The sequence below is a fragment of the Triticum urartu genome, chromosome 3 (genome assembly GCF_003073215.2).
Source record: "Triticum urartu cultivar G1812 chromosome 3, Tu2.1, whole genome shotgun sequence".
NCBI classification, from domain to species: Eukaryota; Viridiplantae; Streptophyta; class Magnoliopsida; order Poales; family Poaceae; genus Triticum; species Triticum urartu.
The window spans coordinates 9,758,002-9,782,374 of NC_053024.1; the positions used below are offsets into that span (position 1 = coordinate 9,758,002).

At 43.9% G+C, this 24,373-nt stretch overlaps 2 protein-coding genes and 1 non-coding gene across 3 annotated transcripts; all 3 read right to left on the reverse strand.

Annotated features, from left to right (window-relative positions):
- Window positions 1-1,583: 1,583 nt before the first annotated feature.
- Window positions 1,584-3,402, reverse strand: LOC125546463 (protein FAR1-RELATED SEQUENCE 6-like). Its single transcript, XM_048710718.1, has 3 exons — window positions 2,393-3,402; window positions 2,009-2,288; window positions 1,584-1,934 (listed from the first exon to the last, which is right to left on the reverse strand). The coding sequence occupies exons 2-3, from the start codon at window positions 2,087-2,089 to the stop codon at window positions 1,584-1,586; spliced, it is 432 nt and encodes a 143-aa protein (XP_048566675.1). The 5' UTR covers window positions 2,090-2,288; window positions 2,393-3,402.
- On the reverse strand, window positions 3,298-5,586 carry LOC125542373 (protein FAR1-RELATED SEQUENCE 7-like). Its single transcript, XM_048705393.1, has 2 exons — window positions 4,190-5,586; window positions 3,298-4,084 (listed from the first exon to the last, which is right to left on the reverse strand). The coding sequence occupies exons 1-2, from the start codon at window positions 4,610-4,612 to the stop codon at window positions 3,941-3,943; spliced, it is 567 nt and encodes a 188-aa protein (XP_048561350.1). The 5' UTR covers window positions 4,613-5,586; the 3' UTR covers window positions 3,298-3,940.
- A 16,730-nt stretch (window positions 5,587-22,316) lies between these two features.
- TRNAL-CAA lies at window positions 22,317-22,400 on the reverse strand. The gene has a single exon. It is a non-coding gene; the product is annotated as a tRNA-Leu (tRNA).
- Window positions 22,401-24,373: the final 1,973 nt, after the last annotated feature.

Genomic DNA, 24,373 nt, shown 5'->3' on the forward strand with positions numbered 1-24,373 from the left:
TATTCACTTGCATTAATAATCCTTCCCCCTTATACATACCGCTCCAGCTTCAGTGCTTCACTATAGTAGACATCAAACTAAATCATTTCATTTTTATTTTAACTTGTTGGTAGCTTAGCATATATAGTACATGTTGCGGGAGAACTGAAGAGTTGAAAACACATGTGACAACAGGAGGCATGTGGAATATGGCCGGACATGGCTAGCGTTGTTGTTTCTGACGCTGAATGAACTTGACGAAGTTGTGTCTTCATCCCATTGAGAGATGCTGAAATTACATTGGTTCCTAGAAGCGATCGTTGGTCTTGGCGTCTTTGATCTGTTTTTTTTTCTCTTGCTGCGGTTATTCTTATCTACCACCTCCGTCTTGGTTTATAAGTTCCCTTCGTATTTTGTGCCAAATTTTGGCTAAAATTTTAACTAACAAAATGTTAATGCATGTCATAAAAAATTACATCGTTTGATTCGTATTTGAACATAGCTTTCAGTTATATTATTTTTTTTGACATGCACTAATATTTTGTTAGTTAAATTTAAGATCAAAATTTGGCACAGAATACTAAAGAGACTAATAAACCAGGAAAATTCGTTTCTGATCATGAGCACAGCTGAGCCCTCATCGGCCCGCTGTTCTCGGGATCCTAGTGTTTACCCGTATTCTGGACAGTAGAATGCTGCGTATTGTAGATGTATTCTAAAATGGGCCTGCCTCATTTATTATGGTAACCAGAATCCCTGCGGCACCGTACAGGAGGAGGTCGGATGGATCAGCCATTTTTCTGGGCCTACCTGAGCCGTCCCGGATTGACGTCCTCCCTGCCTCGGCCTCACAAGCTTGCTTGCCAGCAGCTTACAAATTTGAATACATTTGACGCATATGAGCGATACAGTGGTCGACAAAACGCAGGCACGTGTCATGGAGTAGCTGACTGTAGATGTACACCGCCAGCAACAAACTAGCACCCACAAACGAGTTTTAGTCACGCTCAGGGGCAGCATCGAAGCCAATTTCAGTGATGCACAGGGACAGCACCCAGGCCAGTTTACAGTCAAGTTCAGTGACAATTTGAAAAACTATTTGTCATCCGGACATCAGCAGGTGCAAATTGGAAAATTCACATTTGTATCAAACAACTTAAAAGGTACAGAAAACAAATAAACAAATATTATAAATCCACACATTTCAGCATAGTTACAAATACAACTAGTTTACACTCAGGGAGGAACACGCGTGGGGGTCCATATAGAAATCACACACTAGAAAATTCTCAAAACGTAAAATTCGAGTTATCATACATGTTTCTCTAAGTTATTAAGAAGCAGCAGCGCCCAGCGGCCTGGTGCATGAAGTGCGACGGTGTCCAGCGATGCCACAATTCTTGCAGGTTGCAGGTTTGCGAGGCTGTTTTGGCATGTCACCCTTGTCAGGGCAGGTAGTGTTCTCATGTCATGGCAATTTGCAAATGCTGCAGAACTTTGTCATTGTACGTAGTCCTTCATACGGTGCCTTCTTCCTACTGATGCATGGTCGCCTGGCACCACATTTCTTGCTCGGAGCAGACAGTCCAGCATGTGCATCCCAGTTAGTTGACAATTGCGCCTGCCAATGCAATGTTGTTGTGATTCGCTTCTGCTGCTTGTCTATCCTCAAACCCTATCCCATCTCTTGTTTCAGCTAGTGGTGATACCTCCGCAATCATATCCTTCAAGCGAACCAACACGAGTTCATATGTCGTGACGGATGCATCCCCAAGCCTAACCAGCTCCATGGCGTGTAGGTAGAGAGTCGAGCTGCGGCAGGTGAAAGATTTGTTCACGACCTGGTTTCTTTTGAAGTGAGCAAGATGCTGGGGCAGGATGTCCCTAGCATATTTCGTCCATCTCTTGAGGATGTGCCGCTTCCGCATCTCCTTCATGCCAACATAGTCCATCACCTGAAACATTGGAAATCAAAATATGGTTTTTCGTGGATAGATGAGGAATGAACAATATTGAGATCCAAAAATACCTTCAAAGTATGGCAACAAAGCATCCCCATGTGGGTGAATTGCCCGCATTCACACTCGAACCACTCGCCGTCATCCAACATGGTCACCTTGTAATCAACCACGCTCCACTTCTCGCGTTTCTCGGCATCGTTGTGTCTTGCAATGTACTTCACAATTTCCTCGACCTGGTATGCCCAGCCCTTTTGAAAAGGTTCTCACCAAATTGTTCAAACATTTTCCTGGTGTAAACCTTATTTGCACATGTTCAATGGCAATATCTCCTCTCATGATTGCTCCGCTCTGTATTTCTCACAAAAGAACTCATCATTAGAATTTTTCGACGACGTACACTGGCACAACAATTAGGAAGAGGGCACAAAAAAAATCTAAAAGAAATTGCTTACAATCCGTATCCTCTTCTCCCGGTAGCTCTCATCCGACTCACGGTCGAATTATAGCCTCATGTACTGTCGCACAAACACATGCATCAGTAGTGACCTCTTTGTGAAAGGCAGATTCTGAGTTGAACCGAGGAAGCTTCCTACTATGTTGTGCAGAAAGGTTCTGGAGTGACCTCTTCGTGAAAGGCACATTCAAAGATGAACCAAAGAAGCTTCCTACTATGTTGTACACCTTGTTGAGATTCACGTTATTTCCCCTAAGTTGCTTCACTAGATCTTTTGTGTAGATATCTATGTGGTTGTGCAATGGACAGTGAACCTTTTCACCACAAGTCAGTGACAATGAATGGTTATGGCTAGCCTGGTGCTCAGCAATGAACCATCCATTGTCAGATCCTCTCAGAAGCCTAATCATCGCAGGGCATTCGCACTGGCAGTACTGGCTGTTTTGCTGCTCAGGCTTCCCCTGTAAAACAGGAATTTACCAGCTGCAGTTAAGACAGACGCATAGCCAATGATCAAGCGGATTAAAATAAAATGTAAATTCTTGGAGTGTTGAGTCATATGTACTGACCAAGCATCCACACACAATTTCCTACATACACTTTGTCTGCTCGACATTTAGATGGCTCTTGCCATATCTTATACCAAATTCGAGCTCCCACAAATAATTAAAGGTTGTAGAAATCGTATACTTCCCTGAGAGAGTCAAAATTCATTCCAATTTCTGGCATGACCACACTGTCTGAGGATTTATCAGCGTACCTCCTGATTGTTTCTTCCAATGGACTAACTCCCCCAGGGCATGGTTATCTGTCAGCAGGTGCACGTCCAACTCTCAACCTGCAAGGGAAAAATATCCCAAGTTTTGTAGACGACATCTCAATTTATAGCAACACCTTTTTTTAATCATGGAAAACCCCCCATTTTACTGATCAGTGACACAACCCACCAGAGAACAGACCATGCTTTCTGCGACAAACGGATCAGCATTGCATTTTACAGCTACTACCTCCATACGAAAATATAAGATGTTTTTGCAGTTCAACATCTTATATACAGAGGGATTACTTGGCAGGGCATCCAAGGCACCCAATTTCATATCATAATTTTCATATCACAATTCTAGCAGGGCACCCAACTCCTTGATTTTGTCTAATGATTTTTTTTACCTACAAAACAGACCAATCTACCTGTGTCACACGGTTAACATTTAAAACCTCACCATGAATTAACTATAAAGTGACATAAATTATTTTTTTGCCAAGACATGGGGTTCTAAAGGGCTGCCAATCGACCCTAGTGAGCACAAATCCAGACATCTCCTAAAATGACAGGCATGTAAATTGCAGAGTCAATGTCACCTCCTAATCCACCCAGGGGCCTCTGGGTTCACTTTCCCAGTGGATTCCATGGACTGTGTCGGAGACTCCTTCCTCTTGCCGCATGTGTCACGTTGGTCAGCAGCGCCGCCAAGGTGCCCCACTACAACAGTTCACCAAATCCTTCGTGTACACATCTATGTGCTTATGCCATAGCCAATGAACTTTTTCACCACAGGTCAGAGAAAATGAATTGGTTGTGGCTGGAGTGGTACTCAGCAATGTACCATCCATAGTTCGCAGCTCTGAGCAATCTGATCATTGCAGGACACTCACACTGACAAGACCTGCTATTCTGCTGTTCAGGTTTCCCCTGCAAAATGATTTTTCCCTCTGTGTCAGGTATATGAAAATAAATCCAGTCCAAGCAATATGTAAAAAAACTGCCATTTTTTTATTTATGGTATTAAGTGCTAACCGAGCATCCGCAAACGATCTCCTGCATACACTTTGTCTGCTCAACATTCAGACGGCTCTTTCCATATCTTATACCAAATCCAAGCTCCCAAGAATACAGGTTATAGAAATCGTATGCCTCCCCAAGTGAGTCAAAACTCATCCCAATCTCTGGCTTCACCACATTCTCCAAGGGTTTATCAGCATACCTCCTGATTGTTTCTTCTAATGGAGTCGCTCTGCTTTGACAGGGTGCCCTATCTGGAGGGGGGCGGCCAACTCTTAACCTGAAACTAAATTCACATTCATTTAGATGATGCAATAGTATTTCATTTAACAGCCTGGAGGGCATGTTCTTTTGAGTTTCATTACAATCGTTCACATGATCAGCCAAGAAAACTATATAATTCCATGCGAGGATGATATGATCTGCTGCAGAAACCATTTGGGAAGCTAAATTGCATGCATGGATGACTGCCAGTCAGAGGATCGGCTACTTGGCGGTAGTACTAATGCACACTAGACATCTATCGACATAAGGAATAAAAATCAGAACCATATATACAGAGTAAAAAAACACTCAATTATATGTATACCTTCTGTTCCACCCTGGTGCGTCTGGGTTCACCTTCCCGGTGGACTCGGCGGACTGAGTTCGAGACTCCTTCCTCTTGCCGGCAGATTTACTCTACTCAGCAGTGCCGCCGAGTTGTCCAAACACAACCGTGCACGATGACTCGACGTGTGTCGGTGTGGATGGCCCAACAACCATCGAAGCGAATGGATCTGCCTGCTCAACATTTGCACTGACCTCTTTGAACTGGAATCTGCGGCAAATTCAACAAATCAAAGATCAGTCACTGACCTTTTATAAAAATTCAAAAAAACAGTTTCCGAGATGATGCAGTTATTTTTCATACGATAGTGATACCGTGTTTCTTTTGGTTTCATTTACATATGAATAGCATGCTATGCCCATAGAACACTAAGTATTCTAATTTCGCGGATGGTTGGCAACTTGGCATGGTCTGACCGGGAGCATTATATATGCTAATTGCATGCATGGTTTATTACGAGAATCATAGGATCAGCTTGTTGACAGTAGTACCCATGCCCACTAGACACAGACTTTGGCAAATAAAAAATCAGAATCATGGATCTAGAGAAAAAACACTCATTGTTATGTATGCCTTCAGGCCTAGCCTGGTGCAGCTGGGTTCACCATCCCGGTGGACTAGATGGATTGAGTTGGAGACTGCTTCCTTCTCTGGGCGGAATTGCTCTGCTCAGCAGTGCCGCCGAGTTCTCCCACCAGAACCGCGCACGACGAGTCGGCTGTTGCCGGTGCCGATGGCCCAACAGCCGTCAAAACTAATGGATCTGGCTGCCCATCACCGGCAATGACCTCTCTCAGCGGGAATTAAATGTTGGAAATATGAGCAAATTACTACGAGATTTAATCCGAATAAACAGAAGATAAATCATGACCACAGCAGTAGAGATTAAACTAATCATATGAACTAGCATAGCAGATGAACATATCACATCTAGGGCACATACTAGAAGCATGAATTCTACCACGATCTCGAACAGGAAGGATAGAATCACATACAGTGCAGCGGGTGCAGCACCGCCGGCATTGACGTTGTCGCCCATGTCGTCGAGGACGAGGTTGCCGAGGTCGGGGAAGAAGTCGTCGTTCGCGAAGTCGTCGCTGCCAGCAGTCGCGCGAGTGCGCTCCCCAAAAACCTGATCGCCCCTCTCTCGTACAGGATCATGAGAGGCGGGGTTCCGGAGGCCTGCTGTCCCTTCTCGCGGTGCATGCCGGAAGGAGGGATGGAGAAGACTTGCTTAACGGCGCAATGATCTGGAATGGTGGTGAGAAACCATACGAAGCGGCGGCGGCTAGGGTAGACGTCTGCCTGACTATATAGTGCGGGCCGGGTAGGTCGTGGGAGTAAACCCCACGTCCGAATCGTCACGATCCAAAAGAATCGGAAACGGTTCAGTAATTAACGCGTGCGTTAATTATTAATTAATGACTCATTAATTTTCCCATGCAACAAAAATATAACCCGCGTCGTGGCGTGGCGAGGCGAGCGAGGAGGAGGAGCGCGCGTGTAGGTCTTCTCTTCTCATGCTCATACAAGTGGTAGAAGAGCTCACCTTATAAAGAGGTGCAACTCTCTCTCAACTTCCGGGGTGAGACTAAACTTTAGCCTCACTCATTCCACTCACATGTGTGCATGAATGGGCCAAGAGAATTTCAGAATTTTAGTTGGGCTTTGGGCCAAAGGCCTACTAGCAAAATTCCAACAATCCCCAACAAAGTCTCATTGGCACATCTCATCATTTAGTTCCAAAACATTGTTTTATATATCGGTGCTTAGTGGAGACTGTGAAGTTGAACTTCTACTTAGAAATTTATGCTACACTAGATCACAACTTGAATAGTGGACTATGCCTTGAACTACAAGTTTTCTGTGAAACTAGTTTCACACAAATTCTTGACCGATACTGGGCTACCGCAAGGCTTCCCCGCGGGTGGAGCGTATGCGTCATACTCTAGGGCCTTTCATGAATTTATTAGAGAACACCCAATTCTCACAGACTGCGACGTTAACAGTCAAATTCATATAGGTGTGTTCCTCAGAAGATGTTCTGCAGGACAACATCTCTGCTTACCCGAATAAGCCACTTGGAACACATTAAGATAAGTATCAACCTGCCATGCAGATCAGGAGAGTATTGCATCTTCACGGAGTGGGATAATTAATATAGGGATACTCTCCTCCCAGCTGACCAACAACTTGTCTCCCACTTCTACTTCACGGGATCTCTGATCACATAGAGTGGTTTACCACTATGGACAACTCATGCGGTGGGTCTCAAACCCATCTCCATCGATGCATTATCTATCACATTACGTGATAGACCCTTTGTGAAGGGATCTGCCAAGTTTTTCGACGTTTGGATATAATCCAACGTAATAACTCCGGAGTTCCTCAATTTTCTGACAGATTTTAGTCTCCTCTTCACATGCCTTGAGGACTTCATATTGTCCTTAGAACTATTTATCTTGATGATCACAGTTTGATTATCACAGTTCATCAGGATAGGGGGTATTGGTTTTTCAACCATAGGTAAGTCCATCAAGAGTTCACGAAGCCACTCTGCTTCAATAGTGGCAGTGTCTAGTGCTGTGAGTTCTGCTTCCATAGTTGACCTCATTAAGATGGTCTGCTTGCAAGACTTCCAGGAAACAGCGCCACCACCAAGTGAAAAAACATAAACACTTGTGGCCTTAATCTCATCAGCATCAGATATCCAGTTTGAGTCACTATAACCCTCCAGTACCCTTGGATACCCGGTGTAGTGAATCCCATAGCTCGCGGTGCCTTTCAAATAGCGCATAACTCTCTCAAGCGCATGCCAATGATCATCTCCCGGTTTTGACACAAACCGACTCAGCTTGCTCACAGCAAAAGAGATGTCAGGCCTCGTGGCACTCGCCAAATACATAAGCGAGCCAATAATCTGAGAATACCTCAGTTGATCTCTAGCAATCCGTCGATTCTTTCGAAGCAACACACTAGCATCATATGGAGTTGGAGAAGGCGTGCAGTCGCTATACCCAAAACGACTCAAGACCTTTTTCACATAATGAGACTGAAGCAGTGTGATCCCACCACTCTCATCTCTCAACAGCTTGATGTTTAAGATAACATCAGCTACTCCTAGATCCTTCATCTCAAAACAGCGAGATAAGAAATTCTTAACCTCCTTGATTAAATCAAGTTTGGTTCCAAAGATCAATATGTCGTCGACATACATACAAAGAATAACTCCTTCGCCCCCACCATAGCGATAGTACATGCACTTGTCACCATCGTTTACTACAAAGCCGGCAGCAGTTAATGTTCTTTCGAACTTCTCATGCCACTCCTTAGGAGCTTGTTTAAGGTCATATAAAGACTTTAATAACTTGCACACCTTTCCTTCTTGACCAGGTACTACAAAACCATCTGGCTGATCCATGTAAATTTCCTCCTTCAACTCTCCATTGAGGAAAGCCGTCTTAACGTCCATTTGATGAACGAGAAGACCATGTGAGGCAGCCAGTGATAGTAGCACCCGAATTGTGGTCAGTCTAGCCACGGGTGAGTAAGTATCAAAGAAGTCTTCACCTTCTTTCTGGGTATAACCCTTGGCCACAAGCCATGCCTTGTACTTTTCAATCGTACCATCAGGTCTAAACTTCTTCTTGAACACCCACTTACATCCTACAGGTTTGCACCCATAAGGACGGTCAGTGATCTCCCAGGTACCGTTAGCTAAGATGGAATCCATCTCGCTACGTACAGCTTCCTTCCAGTAGTCAGCATCAGGAGATGCATAGGCTTCTGAAATAGTCCTGGGTGTGTCATCCACGAGGTACACAATGAAATCATCACCAAAAGACTTTGCAGTCCTCTGTCTCTTACTCCTCATAGGAGTTCTATTGTTACCCTCAACAGGATTCTCAACGTGTTCCATCGCAATGGTGGGTCAGGAATTACAGTGAATTCCTCACTAGATGGAGTAGGTATCTCCTGATTTGATGAACTCGACATATCCTTCATAGGAAATATATCCTCAAAGAAAGTTGCATCATTTGATTCCATAATCGTACCAACATGCATGCCGGATACCTCAGATTTTATTATCAAAAATCTATAGCCGATGCTATGAAAAGCATAGCCCAGAAGAACACAATCCATGGTTTTTGGTCCAAGCTTGCGCTTCCTGGGAATTGGTATATTGACTCTCGCCAAACAACCCCAAGTACTTAGGTAAGAGAGTTTCAACCTTTTCCTTTCCCATTCCTCAAATGGAGTCATGGTCTTATGCTTTGTGGGAACTCGGTTTAGGACATGACACGCAGTCATTAGCGCATCCCCCCATCATTCCTTGGATAGACCCGAAGTGTCTAACATGGTGTTAACCATATCAGTTAGAGTTCGGTTCTTTCTTTCGGCTACCCCATTTGACTGGGGTGAGTAGGGAGGCGTCCTCTCATGGATTATACCATGTTCCGCACAAAACAGATCAAATTCATTGGAAAAATACTCTCCACCACGATCGGACATAAGCCGTTTAATTTTTCGATCAAGTTGGTTCTCTGCCTCAGCTTTATAGTTTTTAAAGAAAGTCAAAGCCTCATCTTTTGATTTCAGAAGATACACATAACAATATCTAATGGAGTCATCAATCAACGTCATGAAGTATCTCTTTTCACCTTTTGTCAACACGCCATTCATCTCACAAAGATCAGAATGTATAAGCTCAAGTGGCGCCAAGTCTCTTCCTCTGCAGTCTTATGGGACTTGCGAGGTTGCTTAGCTTGCACACATACTTGGCACTTGGAGCCTTTGACAGTAGAGATTTTCGGAATTAAATTCATATTGGCTAACCGCGTCATGCAACCAAAGTTAATATGACAGAGTCATGAATGCCAAATATTAGACTCATTATTATGGCAGACATTATTAATAACTTTAGTGCAAATATCTGACAAAGATAGGCGGAACAAGCCTCCGCACTCATAGCCTTTTCCAACAAATTGTCCACACTTAGAGATTACAACTTTATTGGATTCGAAAACCAACTTAAAACCATCTCGACATAAACGGGAACCGCTAACGAGATTTTTATTGATGGACGGCACATGATGAACGTTCTTCAGACGCACAGTCTTCCCCGAAGTAAACTTCAGATCGACCGTACCAACACCTCGAACGATGGCATGTGACCCGTTCCCCATCAGCACGGGTGAAGTCCCTGTTGCCTGGTAAGAAGAAAACATGGAGGCGTCAGCACAAACATGTACATTGGCACCGGTGTCAATTAACCAATCAGGAGATTGAAATACTGAAAGGATGGTAGGAAAAATACCGTACCCTGATTTATTCATATCAGTATCACCGATGACAACATTAGCAGACTTGCCGCTCTTCTCATGTTCGCGTTCCTCAAAGCGGTTAGGACACTTCGGAGCCCAGTGATTAGGATCACCGCAGAGATGGCAAAGTCCCTTCCCCTTCTTATGAGAATTCTTCTTGAAGTTGGTAGAATGTGATGGCTTGTTCTTTGTATCAAACTTGCCTTTGCCCTGAGTTTTGTTCTTATTGTTTTTGAACTTGTTGGGCTGGGAGTTCTTCTTCTGTACCATGTGGGCACTAGAACCTCCCTCAGCAACTCGAGCACGTGTGTCCTTTGCTCTCGCCTTCTCTTCAACATGAAGAGTACCAATGAGATCTGCAACGAAAAACTCCTGTCTCTTGTGTTTCAGGGAAGTAGCAAAATTGTTCCACGAAGGTGGAAGCTTGGCAATGATGCCTCCGGCAACAAATTTGTCCGGCAACACACACTTGAAGTACTCAAGTTCTTTTGCGAGCGACTGTATCTCATGAGCCTGCTATACAACAGGGCGCTCATCAGTCATCTTGTAGTCATAGAATTGCTCCATGACGTACAACTCGCTGCCGGCGTCCGAGGCACCAAACTTGGCCTCGAGCGCAGCCCACATGTCCTTGCCGTTGTCAAACGACATATACGAATCCATAATGGAGTCATCAAGAACACTCAGAAGAGCGCCTTTAAAGAGGGTATCGATCTTCTCAAAAGCTTCCAGCTGTGCTGGATTAAGATCGCCCTCAGGCTTGCCCTTGGTGGCATCATAGCAGCCCATGGTCTGAAACCAGTAGACTGCTCTCGTGCGCCACCTCTTATATTGCGCCCCCTTAAAGGCAGGCGGCTTCAGATGCGCAGCAAAACCACTCGGAGTAAATTGCCTATAATCAGGTTTTTGGATTGTTGGAAATATGAGCAAATTACTACGAGATTTAATCCGAATAAATAGAAGATAAATCATGACCACAGCAGCAGAGATTAAACTAATCATGCGAACTAGCATAGCAGATGAACATATCACATCTAGGGCACATACTAGAAGCATGAATTCTACCACGATCTCGAACAGGAAGGATAGAATCATATACGGTGCAGCGGGTGCAGCACCGCCGGCGTTGACGTTGTCGCCCATGTCGTCGAGGACGAGGTTGCCGAGGTCGGGGAAGAAGTCGTCGTTCGCGAAGTCGTCGCTGCCAGCAGTCGCGCGAGTGCGCTCCCCAAAAACCTGATCGCCCCTCTCCCGTACAGGATCACGAGAGGCGGGGTTCCGGAGGCCTGCTGTCCCTTCTCGCGGTGCACGCCGGAAGGAGGGATGGAGAAGACTTGCTTGGCGGCGCAATGATCTGGAACGGTGGTGAGAAACCATACGAAGCGGCGGCGGCTAGGGTAGACGTCTGCCTGACTATATAGTGCGGGCCAGGTAGGTCGTGGGAGTAAGCCCCACGTCCGAGTCGTCACGATCCAAAAGAATCAGAAACGGTTCAGTAATTAACGCGTCCGTTAATTATTAATTAATGACTCATTAATTTTCCCATGCAGCAAAAATATAGACAATGTGCGCGTCGCGGCGAGGCGAGGCGAGGCGAGGCGTGGCGTGGCGTGGCGTGGCGTGGCGTGGCGAGGCGAGCGAGGAGGAGGAGCGCGCGTGTAGGTCTCCTCTTCTCATGCTCATACAAGTGGTAGAAGAGCTCACCTTATAAAGAGGTGCAACTCTCTCTCAACTTCCGGGGTGGGACTAAACTTTAGCCTCACTCACTCCACTCACATGTGTGCATGAATGGGCCAAGAGAATTTCAAAATTTTAGTTGGGCTTTGGGCCAAAGGCCTACTAGCAAAATTCCAACATTAAAGAAATCGAATACGAGTCAAACATATATTTGTGCTTGGGTGTGTCCGGATCGAATTGAAGAAATTTATACAGTTCAGACATTACCTATCTACCGGATCTAGCAGAAATTCGAGCCCGTTGTGGCGTAGGCCTGCAAACTCCGCCATACCATTCGCCGCCACCATTGTTTCGCCTTTCGCCGTCGAGATAGGGAGGTTGGGGGGAAAAGAATTCTATGAGACCAGGTCTCACGCGAGACCCATCCTGATGGATGACACGTGACATTCACAAATCACAAAGCATCCCTCACCCCCACTTAAAATCAGGGGGGAGAGAGATTAGATGCTTTGTGATTTGTGAATGCCACGTATCGTTTATCAGGACGGGTCTCACCTGCTAACTATGAGACCTAGTCTCATGTGAGACCTGGTCTCATATAATTTTTTTCCGAGGTTGGGGGGAAGGGGAGAAAGGCTTCCCCACACTTCGTCCACCGGTCAACATTGCGTTGTGTATGCAGTTGACGATGAACATATTATTCTGATCCCACGCACAACTTTTTGTGACGGAGGCGAGTCACGGCTCGGCTTGTCACCGTAGCCCACTGGACCAGATCCCTAGACATGTACCTACGACCCAGATAACATGTTCAGATGCCACTGCTCTCAGTAACGCCGCTCTCAATAAACCATTCTTATTTTCTCCATGTGTTGTTCCTGTGTATTATTGCTTAGATCCAAGGCATATGCTCCCATATCCTGAATAGAAGCTACCCCCGTTGAAGGAAAATATTGAGAAGTTGATACATGAATAGGTCCTTGAGTAACAAATTAGGTAGGCATGTATTTGTTTTAAAAGGAGGACGACCACGGGCCTCCGCAAGGGGCAATGCATGCAACCATTTTATTAATTACTATCTCTATCCTGATTTATTGGTCCTCTTTGTATTTTATGTCAAATTTTGACCAAAGATTTATTTAATTAACAAAATGTTAATGCATGTCATAAAATGCTAATGCACACCTCTAAGAATGATGCCCCCAAAGGGGGGGGGGGGGATGACACGGGAGCGCCGCGGTTGTATGGTTGCTGTAAAACACTAAGAAATTGAACTTGTGGGGTGACATCAAAATGGTTGAACATAGATAAGATGAAATTACTCAAGACATTGGTTGCCTTTTAGTTCACTTTATTTCTAATGCTCTTTTAGGTAGTGCTCGGGATTGGCTGTGTGGTAGGATTGCCCAGAATACTATGTATCCCACTGGCTAATAAGAAGCCAAAACATCTGCAACCATAGAGTGTCAAACCCTACTGGGCTCACGCGATACCTCGCAACAATACCACCTAAACCATTCTTAGTCTTCTCTATAGTAGTCCTGCGAGAGGACATAGCTTGATGCCTTGAGCACAATAATATCGAGGTGTGTTGACAGATACTACAAGCTGCACCTGGGAGCAAATGCTTCTGTGGAAACATATTATTGTGCTGATGTTATTCCATGTAAAATATTTACTTACATATATTCATCTACTTTGCATGTATGTAAATTTTTCATGAGAAAGAGATGAGTTTTGCGCCCTTTGCAAAAGAAAAATGTTTAGTGATATTATCTTTTAACATTTTCTTTGCTATTTTTGGGAGTCTGAATATGAGAAGTCTTCTTGCACTATAGCAGCGCTTGACCAAGATAAGAGATGGTGTCTTGTCGGAATGAAATTTTGGAGTCACAAACATAGCCTGAGCTCCTTGTAGTTATGATAGTATGGCCACACTTCACAATGATTCATAAGGCAGGCTTACTTTCAGAAGATATGAACTCTTGGAATTATCCAGTACCATGTGAGAAGCAAGGACTGCCACTGAGTGCTAATGAGCCATTGGATCAGTGGTAGGTTTGCAATTGTTAGAGTAAATTACATATGGTTGTGAGCTTAACAGAGAAAGACCACCCTCTTCCTAGACAAAAACAACACCACTGAGTGACTCATTCACACTACTCATCAACTACCTTCTTGAACCCTTTTTGTTGGTGATTGAAGACCCATCGCTAAAATCAAAATGCTACAACTACAATGGGACCCGAGTGATTGCCTTGCTTCAGCTTGGCGAGGAGACATTAATTCTTGACGGCGTGGATGACGTTTGCCTTGGGCCTTGTATTAAAGTGACTTGGGATCTTGGTGGTTCACATCGGCTTGAGGGCAAGCCAAATTTAAGGGAAGGGGATTGTCAGCGACGTACCCTATATTCAACTATCCGTCTTCCTCGTTGAGTTGCGTTCGTGTGCGCGTGCGAGAGCGCGCGTGTGTAATTTGACTTGTACTTTGGATTCATGTCTAATTAAGTGAACTAGTCACTAGTAGCATGTTTCTGACACTCTTGCTTCTCTCAATCAACTGTATTGATTTACTACTAGTGCACGTACGCTATGTCACAAAAAAAACGTGTGCACATTGGAGGTTATGAATTAGATATAGGTTACAATGTTCTAGAGATAAAACATCTCCTTGTATCGCAAGTCTCTAGGCCATCCAAGTTTGTACCACTGTATATGCTCTCATCTTGGTCAGACCAATAAACACTGATATATTTATGATTCCTATATAATTTCCCACAAACTGAGCTTGGTTAATCTCTTCTCATGCATCTATTTATAAGTAATAACACATAACAAAGCGGAAACTTCCTAGTTGTACAACCGTTCTTGCCAATTTGAGCTTTTGGGAGAAACAGTTGATGTATAGAACTTATAACAATGTACCAGTTGCCACCCATGGACCTTCATCACATGAGAGTACATAAATGCTCCACCAACCTTGTGGGACAATGATTTTCCCCTTATATATATATATATATATATATATATATATATATATATATATATATCTCACCTTGTCATCGCTGTGTAGATAGCACACCCTATACCTCCATTTAGTTTTAGTGTGTGATAGCACACAAACATTGGAGAGAACATATGACAGAAGAGCCAAAGATATGTAACAAACACACAGGAATGGGAGGCATCGGGAATAGAGACGAGTTAAGTATTGGTCTTGGATCAAGTTATTCTGGAATACATAGCTTGACCAAAATCACAACAAGAGCGGGGTGACCGGGTGGCACTAGCACCTAGCTTAGTACATCATGTAGGGAAACTCACATAAACAAAGGAAAAAAAATGGGAGAGAAGAATCAAAGAGTTGAAAACCTCAAGTGGGAATAGGAGACGAAAAGACCATGGGATTGTTTTCCTTTTTTTTGGATAAAGCTTCGATTTTTTCTGTGGATGAGTGAAGTTTGGACAAGAAGTTTTGCTGCATCTTCCTAGCTAGAAGATGGATGTTGAAACTGCACTGCTTAGTGTCCCTCTCTTGCTTTCCAAATGGATTGTGGGACGTAGCAATTCCATCTCTCTCTCTCTCTCTCACCCTAATCAATTCCTGCTCCTCTGTGGCACTGCTTAAGAGCATCTCAAGATGGCAATGGGGCTCCGAAAACCGCGTCCCAGCGGGTTTTTACCCTATTAGGGGACGGGGATGGACGTCTTTCTATTCCCGTGGGGCTGCTGGTGGGTACAATATAAAACCCGGCATGTTTCGCGGGTTTAAACCCATTTTAGTAGTACCCGAACCCGAAAGCCGACAATACCCATCAAAATACGTTTTTTTTGCATGTCACTGATCCATCTTGACTCAAGCAGCCCAAAGCCACGACGCCTGAGTGGCCGAGCTCCCCACCGTTGAGGCCCTTGAGTAAAAACCAAACCCCCTACTATTTATCTTATGTTGTTGCTGCTGAAATATACTATGTTTGTTGCTTAAACATGCTGATATTTGCTGATGCAATATGCTCCTATTTTTCTTTCAAATGCTACTATTTTCATTATCTGCTTGTGGGGACAGGTTCCCTGTGGGTTTAGAAAACCCGACGGGTTTAGGGGACGGGCAAAAAACTAGCCCCGTGGACAGAGGATCATCCGCCATCACCGGTGACGAGTCTCCTAGTAGCAGTGCTGCCAAGGGCACCATGGACGGCGCGACTAACAGTGAGAACAGAGAAGGGGCTAGAGCTTCTTGATCTTGACAATGATGAGTATGTTGGACAGTTGGAGCTGCTCAGGTTTTGATTAGCCAGTCATATGATTTTCTGGGCCGTGGCTTTGTGCAGCTCACGTACCTATGCATTGTTAATTACGTATTGAAAACTGTATACGACGGTTGTAATTAGCAGCAAATGTATAAGAAAAAAGGATTAGATATATGTGTCCTTCACTTGAGAATACCATGAATATGGAATTATTTGTACTGAAAACATGTTAACGATGGCAATGATTATTGATACAATGAGCATGTCTGTGTGTATCTTGTTTTCCATATGGATTATGAACGACGACATTACTAGAAACATGTTTAAAGAGTGAAGACTCAATGAGGCAATTTGTTCATTTGCTGGTAACTTAGCATGCTCAAACCATGAAGTGAAGTAGAAACTGCTTAGCATAGCCAACTTTTTCACAGTAGCTCGAGCGTTTATGGCTAATTTGCTAGTAGCTTTCAATGTGAACCAGTAGATTGTACAATTTATGTTGATTGATGACATATATATTGAATGCACGCTCCAAAGTTCACTTGTCTTTATAGTACTTCCCCTTTATATATACCGCTCACTCTTCACCAGAGTAGATATCACCCTACAATGTTTCACTTTATTTTAACTTGTCGGGTAGCACCTTCCACGAAGAAAACCTGGTTCGATACCACATAGCTTAGCATACAATGTAGGGGAAATCACATAAACAAAAGGAAACTGATTTGAGAGGGGAGAGCTGAAGAGTTGGAAAAATGTGGGAAGATGAGGCTTCAGGAATGTGCGTAGAGCAGTTGTTCTTACTGGTACTGAATGGACTTAAGCTAAAAGTCATGGCTTCATCTAAGAGAGAAACATATGTTGAAATCACTTTAGTCCCTTGAAGTAATGACCCATCTTGGGTCTAGTATTTGTATCAGGTAGATCAGAGTATCGGTCTTGTTTTTCATGTGGATTCAAACATATTCGTGGACTTGACGATGCTATAAGGAAAAAAGGTTAGTTATTTGTGTGCTTTGCTTGACGATACCATGTAACAAAAATATCTTTTTAGATTGCCCTTGTATTTGGAATCCCCAACACTGAGAAGATCCTAGCACAGGTCTTTGTGACATCACTGATTAGAGTGATAAATAAGCATATATGCGTGTGTCTTGTTTTCCATGTAGATTCTAAAGAACGGCATACTGAAATCATGTTTACTGAACCAAGACTTGATGAGGCAAAGCAGCTAAAATAGAAATGCAGATATTTCAGTTTCGTAAGTTCATTGATAACCCACTTCTGTTTTGCGAGGGTTACTATGGTTCTCCTCCGTGCTACTCCCGAGCAGCAACGCCGTTGTTGCTCTGGCACCTGTACTACCATCGACACCAGTTGCAGAGGAAAGCTCGGTCCATTGCTGTTGGGTTCCCCCACAGCCACCGGACGTCACGATACCGGAGGCCAGTGTAGCCATTCGACAGCCAATGTCTCTCCCAAGAGATGAGCCATAGCCAGCAGCAGGCTCAGTCGGCGCTTTGAGACTCTCAGTCCCAGCTTTTAATGAGCATATGGACGGTGGATCACCCTGTCGTCACTGGTGACAGTCGTCTAATAGCCAATGGGCAGCACCGCCAACGGAGAGAACACAAAAGGGCTTGGAGCCACCTCAATTCGAAGAGGGCGAGAGATGTTGGAGCCCATATGTTTTTCCGCAGCCATTCATACAATTTTCTGAGTTGTGCGGTTCACATAATCCACACTTGTTATACGCTGCTTGTAATTAGCATCACGTCTATTTATATAGGGAAAATGGAATTGTGATTATGAGTTATCTGTGTGCTTTTCACTGGACAGTACCTTATGCTTTTTTATTTATTTTGTACACCTCTCCGAAATCCCTAACACCAAGAAGACAGTAATGACACAACTTGGTTCGTGATAAAAGTAGGCATAACTGTGTGTGTCTTATCTTCTGTGTGGATCCTGTAAACATGTGGATTCTGTGGTGTTAGTGTGTGCGGTTCGGTTCACATATCTAATTATCTACACATTGTTAATTAGGTATTTGAAACAGTATAACATGGTTGTAATTAACAACATGTGTATTAGAAAAAAAGGGATTATATATCTGGGTGCTTCACTTGATGATACTAAGGAGTATATAATTTTTAACCTGTATATAATATTCCAAATATTGAGAAGGTCATATTAACATAGCTGTTTGTGATAGTAATGATTAGTGATAAAATGAGCATATTTCTGTGTGTGCCTTGTTTTCACGTGGATTTTGAACAGCAGCATACTGAGAACATGTTGAAAGAAGGAAGACTTGAGGATGTATAAACCGTGAAGTTAAGTAGAAGCTGCTTAGACTAGTCACAATGGGGAGTAACTTAGAGTAGTAACATGCATATGTTACTACCTCCACAGTGGGTAGTAACATATGTGTTGTGTCATGCATCACTTCATTTGTTAGGTTATAGACTCATCTTCTCTTGATATGTGTGATGTTATATTAACTAGCTATGTTACCCCATGCCTCTCTTTCTTCATTAATTACATGCCACGTCATCTATTTTGGCTAGATAAGTGTGATGTTACCACCTATGTTACTCCCATTGTGGGTAGTCTTAGGATAGACAACTTTTTTGCCATAGCTCAAACTTTTATGGCGAATTGGCTAATGGCTTTCAAATTGAATTGGTAGGTGTGTACTATTTATATTAGTTGACGACATATATATACAAGGCCATACCCGAGAAAATGGAGGCCCGGTGCGTAATAAAAATTTAGGTCCTTCATATAACAATTATCAATTTCAAAAATAAAATGCTACGGAGTAGAAGATATATATCATGTGAGCACTTTTACAGTACCCTGAAGTAAATATGATCCGTCCATTTGTTCTAATCCGATGGCTCAGCGTAATGGGTACTCCAGCGGAAGTGGCAGGGAGTACCATCGTCAAAAGGCAGAGAGTACCTCGAGTTCAAGGGTAATGTTGTAATCTATAGGATAATTAACGGTTTGGGCGCATGGGCTCTGTTGTAACCCTCACTTGAAAACCCTAATTTCGTGAGCTAGTTCGGCCGGCCATGGGGACGGACGGGGCCTCGCCGACAAGCACGACACAGGTGGTGTCCAATTAAACAAGATCACTCGATCTCGTGGTCGCCCGCAGAAGTCATGGCGTTGGAGATGCTGGAGGAGACCACGTGATGGAGATGGTGTCGCCAAGGACCAGCGCCTGCGATGCATCCTCCGCCGCAACCTGCAAGTGCATGATCTGCTGCCAACAGCTCCATCCATCGTGGCCGGTGTGACGCGCAAAGACGAGGAAGCTGGATGTGCGATGGGCAGTTGACGTTGGCACCATGTGCCCTCGATTGGGGATGGCGGCGGCAAGCACTGTGCACTCGATCAATATTAGCAAGAGAAAATGACTGTGAAGATAAACGTCGATGGGGCCTTTACCCTGGGCAACCACCAAGCTGGCTGGGGTTGCGTTTCCCATGATCACACGGGCGAAGTACTGTTTGCTGCGGCAGGAGCACTAGGACATGTCACGGAAGCACTACATGCGGAAGCACTTGCATTATTGCATGCAATAGCACTGGCTGAAGCTCATGGCATGGGGCGAGTCGTCTTTGAAACGGACTACTTGGGCCTGTCCAGCGCCATCACCACCGATGCTTTCGACCGTTCAAGCCTGGGCGCCATTTTCAGGGAGGCGAGATTTCTTCTTCAGTTCGGCTTTATCCAGTGGAGCATAGCACACTGCCCACGCTCTTGTAATGTCCCAGCACACGAGCTGGCCTCGATGGGTAGGCAAGGCATGTATGGGAGCCAATATGTCTGGCTCTTGAACCTCCCCCCAATGTAACCGATGCAGTGACCGCCGACTTGGTCGGTCCGTCGTAATTCATGGAATGCAAGGTGTTCCAATTCAAAAAAGAGAAAAGGACGAAATTACCCCTTTGAACCAACGGTTAGATCTGACTGGTACTCCATCTACGGGAAAGGAGTACCCGGGTACTGTAAAAAACCTCTATCATGTTGGTAGTGAAATTGTTTGAAGAACTAGATTTATCAGAAAGAGTTATCAAAACATGTCATCCTTCTAGCATTCTTTGATACATAATCTTTCATTAGTTTTCATCTAGTTTTGGGTTGTTTACCACGCTTGCGACATGGTGGTCTTTCATTATTTATTCATAAGCAATCTTCTACAAAATATTATTTGATTGTTTCACTAAAAACATATCAACAACACCTTCTTGAGATCAAGTGGTTCATTCGCTAGAAACTTACCATGCATTGCAAACAAATTATTAGGGAACAGGAGACAATGGGGTGACCGGTGATAAGGTGTGTCTCTCTGGTAGTCTGGTTTACGGTCTGTTCCGCTTGCTCCTGTTGATGAATCGGTGGCCAAGCTCTTGGGTCTGGCCTCCAACTCCAGTGGATGCATCGAAGTAGCATAGGCAGCAAGAAGCAATGGAATTTGAAAAATCATAGGAGAGATGATGGATCGAGAAGAAAACACCAAATAAATTGATGGTGGATTGAGGATGGAGTACCTACTCATTGCAATAACAGATTTAATTTGGAGAAACCGTGGAAGAAATAATCCACAGGAACTGCCATGGTGCAATTGTAATATTGGAAGAGGAAGAGATTTGGCCGTCTGCGCTTGTGCTGGTCGCTGGAAGATAAGAGAAAAAGAAAGAGAATAGGAGGCGTGCGTGAGATTTATGTTGAGTTAATAAAGATACAATTTCCAACGAGTACTGCATATTGGTCAATGCCTTAGTTAGTCATAGAAGTAGTCATTAGTACTCCCTCTGTCTAGGTGTGTAATTCACCTTACGAAAATCAGATTTTTTCAAAACCTTTAGGCGTCAAACATTAACTTTCTCTTCGATCCTCTCCCTGCCTCGTTAGCCAGTGTGCTTACCCTTCCGTTTTTCCTCTTCTCAAGTGTAAAATGATTCTGCATGCTGTCTTTGATGATGCGCATGCACGAGAACGACCACTGCATGCATCGCGGCAGGCGTTGATTGGGCCTGCTTGAAGAGCTGAAAAGGCATCCTAATAACTACATATTAATTGCTGATTTTGCTTCCATTTATAACAACGCTGTGGTTGGAAGATTTGCTCGTCCTGGTGCTCCTTCTCATCCAATCTACAGTCACCTAGGTCACGCTGCTACTCCTAATATGACTTACTCACCTAGACAGAGGGAGTACTAGTATCACATAAAGAAAATTGAGGTCCCTGCTCATCCGGGGGCCCTGTGCAGTTGAACAGTCTGCACATGTGTCCGGTACGGGCCTGTATATATGCATATACCACTCCAACTTCAGCAAAGTAGATATCACCTTACATGGTTTCACTTTGTTTTAACTTGTCGGGTAGTGCCTTCTCCAAACGTGTTGGGTAGCACCTAGCTTAGCATATCATGTAGCAGCAATCAAATAAACAAAGAGATATGATTTGCGAGGGGAGATTAGAAGAGTTGAAAAACACGTGGGAATAGGAGGCTTCAGGAACGTGTGTAGAGCAGTGTCTCTTCTTTATCCATGATGAAGTTAAGCTACAAGTTGGGGCTTCATCACATAGAGAAGCATATGCTGAAATTACTTTAGTTACAACAGGAATGACAGTAGACTCAGTATTGTTTATCATGTGGATTCCGGAAGTTGAGACAGAAAGCTGGAAACCTAAAATTCCTTGACTCGTTGATGCTGTGTATCTGAAGTTTTTTTTTTGTTTGCACATGTATCTGAAATCCCCAATACCGAGAAGATCTTAAATGACACAGTTGTTTGTGATATCACTGATTAGAGTGACAAGCATATATGACCGTGTCTTGTTTTCTTAAATGACATAGTTGTTTGTGACATCACTGATTAGAGTGACAAGCATATATGATCGTGTCTTGTTTTCCACGTGGATTCTGAAAGGACACAAACTGAAATCATGTTGAATGAGCCAATACTTGAGAAGGCAGAGCAGCGGAAATAGAAATGCAGATATTTTCAGTCTTGTAAGTCGGTTGGTAACTCGCGTCTGTTTAAACAATGGAGTGTAGCCAACTTTTTCTTCATGTCCACAATAGTCTGTTTAAATATCGTCGTGATATGATATTGCTGATACGGCTGACAGCTTTGATGTGTACAAAAGCGAGATTGGTTAATCCCTAGCTACTATGACAGTGCCAAAACAATGTATAAAAATGGTTAATCTCTTGGCTCGCAGAGCAAAGCCAGAGGAGGTGTGACAAAAAAGAAATGTCAGAAGTGGGGTTTGAACCCACGCCCTCGTAAGAGGACCAGAACTTGAGTCTGGCGCCTTAGACCACTCGGCCATCCTGACTTAATTGATTATTTGGAAGTATTAGCGGTATTTAATATTTAGTGACATCGGTTTTTCGTTTGGAAGTTTTCGGGCTGTCTCTAGGGAGAGCAAGTTCTATCACTACCATAGGCCCGTGGCCATCATCCATCACTTGAAAATTATGTTATTATTTTTTCTCTTGTGAACAGGTAAGAAGATATTTGTTGAAATCCTTGAGCGAGACCTTACATCATACAAGGGAGAATCGGTTTTTGCAGTACAATCTGTTGGAAGAGCATGCTGAACCTGCGACATGGAATGGTAGAAATCATATTTGTGCGTTATAGACCAAAACATTATTCTGTTGTTTAAATTGATTGTTCTCACCAGGGTCCTTGCCGTGAATGAGCAGACAGATGGTGGATCACCTGCCGTTACCAGTGCCGAATCTCCTAGTAGCACCGTGGTCAACTGCGAGAATGAAGAAGGCTCCGGAGCTGCCTAATTTCTACGAGAGTGAGAGATGGTGGAGCTCCTCTGGTTTTCAACAGCCATTAACACGATTTTCTGTGCTATTGCTGTGTGCGGTTCACATAACCCACGCTTGTCATACGCTGGTTGTAATTAGCATCACGTTTATAGGAAAAGAAAAGGGATTGTGATTATGAGTTTTCTGTGCGCTTTTCGCTAGACAATACTCTGTATATGAAATTCCTTTTTTAACTTTGTACATGTATCTAAAATCCCTAATACCGAGAAGACCCGAATGACATGTTGAAAGAGTGAAGACTTGAGGAGGCACCACGACTGCTGAAATAGAAATGCAGACGACTACAATTTTATAAGTTGGCCAACCCTTTCGCTCAACATCGCGTTAGCTCTGTCTTTTAAGGCAAAATAGGTAGCTTTGAAGGTGAACTGGTTAGTGCGTAGCATTGGTAGGTGAACTGGTTGATGCGTAACACTGGTCACCTTCAAAGCTAAGTGGTTCGCCCTTATATATACTGCTCCAACTTCACTAGAGTAGATATCATCTTACATTTGTTTTAACTTGTATGCTGGGTAGCGCCTTCCCCTAAAACAAAAGCTTGTTGGGTAGCACCTTGCTTAGTATATCATTTTAAAGGGAGAGCAGGAGAGTTGAAAAAACATGTGGGGACAGGAGCCTTCAGGAACATGGGTAGAACCATTGATCTCCTTAAGGCTGAATGAAAGTTGTGGCATTATGTCAGATGGACGGGTCTAGAAGTGATCGATGGGTTAGTATTTCTACTGGAATGTCAGTAGACTACTTATTGTTTTCCATGTGGATTCTAGAGACTGAGGCCGGAAGCAGCGAATCTGAAATTCCTGGACTTGACGACACTATAAGAGAAAAAAAAAGATTAATTACTTGCAACATGCTTGGGAGTTGATTGCTACAGCAACATACTGGACAATTTGGCTCTCCCGCGACCAAAAGTATTTGGAAACATTACCGCCTTTAATATGACAGTGCCAAAGCAATATATAGAAATGGTTAATCTCTAGGATCTTGTTGCAAAAATGGATTGAGGACTGATCAGACTTTCTCCTCTGGAGAGCAAAAGGTGACTAAAGAATTGTCAGAAGTGGGGTTGAAACCCACACCATCGTAAGAGGACAAGAACTTTTTTCGAAACGGAGGCAAAGATTGCCTCATCTATTAATTAAGCAGAAGAGAATTGCCCAGTTAATCACGAAAAATCGGGCAAAAACCGGAACAAGGGCCAAGCCCACTCCCAGAGACAGACACACAGGGCAGAGCCCACCCTAATCGACAACATGTCGACCTGCACCCACACAACGCAACTCCGACTCAGACGGAGAACTCAGAAGAACAAAACCAGGCGACAGCTGGTGCCACGGAAAATCACCGAACAGGCAACTTGTAGCCGGTCATCGTATACCACAGGGCCCCGCCGCCGCAGCTTCGACTCCACAACAACAAACAAACCGAGGCAAAACCGCAAACACGCCGGAGAAGAGCCGAC